The following is a 6330-nucleotide window of genomic DNA, read 5'->3' on the forward strand; positions in this document are numbered from 1 at the left end:
TTTACAATTATCGATTAGCTTTAAAGTGTCATTCAACAGAGGTTGATCAACCAACATCGCCATTTTTGAACGGAGTATAAGGGGCGATTAGGTCATGGCCGTGAGGGAGACATCACGATGAATATTAGATGTTTTAAAGAGATGGTGACATATGTCGGTTTTTCATTTTACACGCTTGTGGTGTGTAGAACAATGGTGGTTTTTCAATTGGGACAGTTCAGGAAAGGTTTGGAATAATTCTCTATGCTTTTATCGATGTTGAATGTAGCCTAGAGCCGCCTACGTTAAAAGACCAAGTGTTTTATTGAAGCCGGAGTTTTATTTAATGAGAGAGTTTGTGAGAAACTCCGGAGACACAACACATATCATATACTAGTTAGTACGTGTACTCTAGTTGAGAGTTCACCCCTTAAAACACATAACAATGTTCTATAGTATGGAATAATACTTAGGATGGGTTGTTCCAGAGAATTTCAACAATTCACCAAATTTCGAAGTTAATTTTCAAGTACAGTGAAGGTGCTATTATAATTCTGTTATTATATCATTATTGGTTAGTTGTTTCAAAAAACTAAAATAATAACAGAACTTGAATAGAACCTTCACAGAACTTGGAAATCAACTTTGTAATTTGATGAATTGTTAAAATTCATCAAATTTAGATAACAATTCGATGTTTTGAGATAGTCTACATACAAGTAGAATACATTTTATTATTAAATACAGAAAAAATCACAAGGATCCTATTTAGGGCCATCGTTAGAATTTTCAATCTGGTGCTATAGTGCCTAGAATAAAACAGTAATTGATAACAATTTCTTCTTAACTGTAAAAACTTTATATTTTTTCGAAATTCAGTGTATTTACTAAGAAAATATAGTTGACTGGTATTATAGTGAATAAAGGACTAGTAAGTAAAAAAACAGGTAATGGTGTTTTGACTTATTGAAGAAAATTATAATATAGAATGTAGGGAGTGTAGAGTGAAAATTTTCCTAAATATAATGATTTTTCACAAAGAAATCAACTATTCCATTTATTCTGCTGACACCCAAATCACTAATTTGTAAAGCTTTTGTTGAGTTATTTCCATTCGTAAACTCATAGTCTCCTATCGGCTTGACGTCTTCAGAGTCACACATGCCTAATGGAATAACTCCCAAAACCATCGTTAGTCCGAAAAGCATAAACTTTCTGAAATGTTCCATAAATACATCTTTAGGGAAGGATTTTTCAACATCGCAGCTCATTTCTTGCATGCTCAATCTCAGCGTCTCGTAGTATAGGCCCAGCAATTGGTGCAGGTGAGTATTTAACAGGTATTGATCTGTTGACACGCAGAGCATGTAGCATATGTCAGCCAGTGGAGAAGAATATCTTACTATTTGCCAGTCAATGAACACTACCTGGTTCACCTTCCCTTCCTGTAAAAAAACAAAATGATGATCTTAGAACAAACATTGAATTAATAACTAGCGGTACCCCGCCACGTGTTGCCATGGCGCAGTCTTTCTGTGCAGATAGATAAACAATAGCGAGTGTTGCTTTTACTTTCAACAGATGGCGCTGTTTAAAAAAGAGCGTGTTTGCCCAACAGATGATGATGTTTTTAAAAAAAGCATGTTTTTACCTGTCACAGGTGACATATACATAATATAGGTAAGTATATAAAACACATTTTTTTTTAAATTTTTTTTTTTTAATTATTTTTTTTTTATAATTTTTTTTTTATATTAACTCCACACAGGAGGCCCTGATGAAAATAATTTCCCTCAGGGTCTATGTCATCTTTGGGGATGCTGTGTGGAGGGTATGCGTAATCGAATGCAACGTTGTGTCAAAATTTCAAAGCAATCAGTGAAGAACTTTCAGAGATTTAAGATTTTGAACGAACGAACTTTAAAAAAAATATAGATTTTTGTTATCTATACAAGATGTTCGAGTTAAGTGCACTAACTTAAGCAGGTGATTCTACATGATAGTTAGTAAAAAAGATAAATAACGTTTTCGAGATTCCAACGTTGAATTGTATGCACGGAAAAGATTATTTTGTAGAAAACTATTTTTGTGTAGGAAAAACAATGAATTTTTTTTTACTTCTATAGGGTTTTCCAATAAGATGTGTTATTTTGATATTCAATCGTAAAAGATCAATGGTTTCGTTGCTTGTGTGGTTTCGTTGAAAGTAAACGCTAACCAGATCAATACCATCCAATTTCGGCCATAAAAAATCATTAATCATCTCTCGATAGCGCCATCCATTCACCGTAACTGTTGCTGTAGCCTCATTTTCTAAAAAGTAAGGTCCAATGACTCCGCCGGACCATAAACCGCACCAAACAGTCACACGTTGAAGAATAAGAGGCTTTTCAACAATAACTCTTGGGTTTTCCGAGCCCCAGATGCGACAATTTTGCTTGTTGACGAAGCCACCGAGGTGGAAATGTGCCTCATCACTCAAGATGATTTGCATTTGGTTCACTCAAGTGAATTTTAATAATTTCAATGCGTTGTTGAAGCGTGTATCGTTCCATTTTTATAAATGACGTAGTTTCTACTTGTCAAATGTCAAAAAATGACAGCTTCAAAAGTAACATCTACCGAAATAACGGGTTATTCAAAATAACAGCTCTTATTGGAAATCCCTGTATAATCATGTATCATCACCTTCTGAAGTTAGTGCTCTTGATCCTCAAACACTTCGTAAATAAATAATGTTTTTTTGGAGCCGGGAAGAAAATCAATTAGTTCGTCGGATATTGCGACCTAGTCTAATAACAAAGCTTGCTATTCAAAAAAATGTATTCAGCATAATACGGAGTTTGTTTCAACAGGTGTCTTACGAATTTACCAGTCTAGGCACATGGCCGTGTTGTGGCGTTCGGGTTATTGTACAGTGTAACAAAATAGCTTAAAAATAAAATTTAAAAAAAACCTTTTTTTCTTCGATAATAATTATCGTAAACGGAGACATACTTACACCAAAAGAACATAACATTACAGTCATTGATTATAATCAGAGATGTACTTAGGTAGAGAAAAAAAGATAAGAAAGCAGAGCGAAGGAGAAACATAGGTACAGTGGTAAGCGAATTAATTGGGTCGAGCATTTTTCAGACATTTCAGAATTTTATTGACAGAAGAGGTAATTTTCAAATTTTTCAGTTATAACTAGTACTTCAAAAAGGAATACACATACAAATACAATACACGAAAAATGGATTTTTCAACAAGTCCTTGGGCCCGTACCAAAGATCTAATAAAAAACAAAAAGTATTTGAACCATTCGAACGATGGCTACCCAAATTTAGGTGGGTGATTTTAATCATTTATAAATTTAAAAACCTGAAAATTTAGGAAAAACAGTGAAATCTAGGTGGATTCGTTGGCCTTAAACCACACTTAGCAGTTTCGTATTAATATTTGGAGGTTAAATCAAATGGCTGAATCGAAAACCGAACACACGGAAATCTCTATTGCTCGAGTGAATAAAGCCAAATGAGTATTTTTAAATGTCAAGGGACTCTCTTGATCTAAATTTCGTTGAAATTTTATGGATGATAGTGAAGAAAATTAAAAAAAAATTCAACCACAAAATCAAAGCTGATTTCAGTACTTTTTAAGCTTTGGTTTCATGATGAAAACATATACATATATTACTAGCTGACACCCAGCATTAAATGTTTGGATTAAAGTTTTGAGGTTGTGAACTCTAATGTAGGTAACTAAAAACTGGGTGTAGTTTTAGGTGAAAATAAAATAAATTAAAGTATTTGTTTCCCTTGATCCCGCCATAAATTTTACACTCCATTCTTTGTTCATCACAAACGCCTCATTTTACTACACATAGGTATTTGATTCGTTTGATACATGTCAAATATTTTTCAGGCATCCTCAATTTCTACCATTCACTTCTACGTCATACATTCTCCTTTCGTTCAATCTTGGAAGATTCTTTTTTAAAAATGTTATTTTTTTTGTTTTCGATAAACTTTGGTTTTTTCCTTAAATATTTTCTGTTATTATTATTGTTTGGATTACTTAATACTTACTTACATTTGATTTTATAATCTGAGATTGAATTCCCTCACCAAACACACGAGACTTGTCTCTTTATGGTGAGGAAAAGCTACTATGATTTTATTTTATAATGCACTGTGAACATGTTTTACGAGTATTTTCATATTTATTGTAAAAATCTTAAAAATTTAAAATAAAAATGTTAAGATAATTTTGTTTACCTTATTATATTTGAACAGCATGTTGTTACTCCACGAGTCACCGTGACATACAACATTATATGGCTCAGATAAAGCGGCATCAAGTAATTCCGTATATATTCCTCTGATTTTTCCAGTAAAACAGTCTACTTTCGCTCTGTTCTTCGGGCATTCAATATGAGTTACTGTTGTAGCAGCAATATTTTCAATCATTGATATCAAGTGCTCCCCAATATTATTTTCTTTTGAAAGATGGTCTGTTAACTCGGAAAACTGTTCCGGGTGTTTTTCTTTCATGACGAATGACGCGGCATGTATCCTAGCCATGTTTTTAAGGACTAAAGCAGTGTGGTCGTAGTCAAATGTGGATTTTTTATCAGTCATGATAAAACCGTTCTCGGAGAGATCTTCCAGAATAACAATTTCTTTGAATTCTTTATCGATACCCTTGTAGAAAGTGGCGGATAAGAATCGATTTTCTCTCAAAATGTTTAATTCATCGTGGAGTCTGTAGAAGGCAGGTATTATTTTGGTATAGGCGAATACTTCAGCAACGTAAATATTATGTATTGGTAAAGCGTTTCTTGAGATCGAATCCGTGGGTGCTGTTTTCACAAATAAATTGAGTACTTTTTGGTCACTGTTTCCTTTATGTGGTGTTATCTGAACACGTGAAATTTCTCCACAAAAATTATCTCCTGTAAATTGTTGTTGCTTACATGTAATTTCATAGCCCTTGATGTGAACTTCACTCGCAATTTGGTCGATGAGGCCCCTTAAATCACTGGATATTTGAGACACAATTTGGTTATCAGAATTTTTAGACATTTTGGTAAATATTTCAACTTTCGTTTTGTAAAAAAGTATGATTTGGATGAGACCTATGTTAAGTACTTATTACTTCGAGTATCAGCAGAAAAGATAACAAGAGTGTGCTGTGTATTACCGACGAAAGTTTTATCTTATCTTATTTTATTTATTTGATATACTTAACACATTATGTGTTTTGTATGTGTACCCACATATTGCACACACCAATAATGATTAAGAAAACAATAAACGAGAAGAGAGTAGCCATTGTGGAAGTTAATAGGTACAATTTTACATTGGCATTTTGATATCAAAATTATTAGTTGCACATACAAAACAGTACAAAAATAAATAAAGGTAGGACAAGAAGAACAAACGAAAAAACCAAAAAAGAAACAAACAAGGATATACACGTAAGCACAAAGCCAAGGTAGGAATTTACAAAAAGGTAGTTACCTACTAATACATGGGTAAAAATAGATTATGCTCGATTGCAAAAACAGGGGATAGAAAAGGAGAGAGAAAGAAACAAGACAAAACACAACACGACAAGAATAGGTATTTTAATTTTTATCTGTTTAAAAAAATATTCTTTTAAAGCGTTAAGTACTTTAAATTTTTTTATATGCTGGCTGTTTTTATTCATATCTGGAAGAGAGTTATAGAGTGTGTAGGTAATATAGTTAAGAGACATTATTCAATATTTTGTAGTGTGTGTAAGAGGAATGCGGATTTTATTGCTATGACGAGTATTGTGGCTGTGGATGTCTTGATTCTAAATAAGCTTGATAGTGTGGGTTGATTTGTAATAAACAATAAAGAAGGTAAACTAATCATAAAAGACATGTTGGTGCGCCATTGTAATGATTTTATTAATTTGCAAAATAAATGCTTTGGGCGCCATTGTATAAAGGTTGTATAGCTATTAGAAATGATTGCAATGATAAAAGAATAAAGTAATGATAAGGTTAACAAATATTTATTATCAAGCAATTTAACATGAGACTCTATTATTTAATGGATTCAATATCTCAGGGCCATGTGCCAGGTTCGATGAGGAAACTCTGGCAGCATGGAATTTACGGTGTTACAAATTAGGTTCGTAAAAGTGACATTGTAACACAAGAGATCAACTAACCTTAGTAACAGAGTAGGGCGCCATGTAGATATGATTGTCATATCCTTCCTCTTACTCTTCCTCTTACAAAATAAAAGTAATTAAGGAAACAGTGTCCAGTATAAAAAGATTAATTGACGCGTAGCCATTTCGTCAAGAGATCTCCCGCCAGAAAATACAAAA

The 6330-nt window shown here is 33.0% G+C and overlaps 1 protein-coding gene across 1 annotated transcript; it reads right to left on the reverse strand.

Moving 5' to 3' along the window:
* Nucleotides 1–662: 662 nt before the first annotated feature.
* Nucleotides 663–6330, reverse strand: LOC149425872 (uncharacterized). The gene is made up of 3 exons (XM_089642014.1): nucleotides 6169–6330; nucleotides 4242–5004; nucleotides 663–1424 (listed from the first exon to the last, which is right to left on the reverse strand). Exons 1-3 carry the CDS (start codon nucleotides 6207–6209, stop codon nucleotides 996–998), a joined length of 1233 nt encoding a protein of 410 aa, XP_089498140.1. The 5' UTR covers nucleotides 6210–6330; the 3' UTR covers nucleotides 663–995.

The sequence above is a fragment of the Hesperophylax consimilis genome, chromosome 2 (assembly GCF_061612785.1).
Source record: "Hesperophylax consimilis isolate HC1 chromosome 2, BYU_Hcon_1.0, whole genome shotgun sequence".
NCBI classification, from domain to species: Eukaryota; Metazoa; Arthropoda; class Insecta; order Trichoptera; family Limnephilidae; genus Hesperophylax; species Hesperophylax consimilis.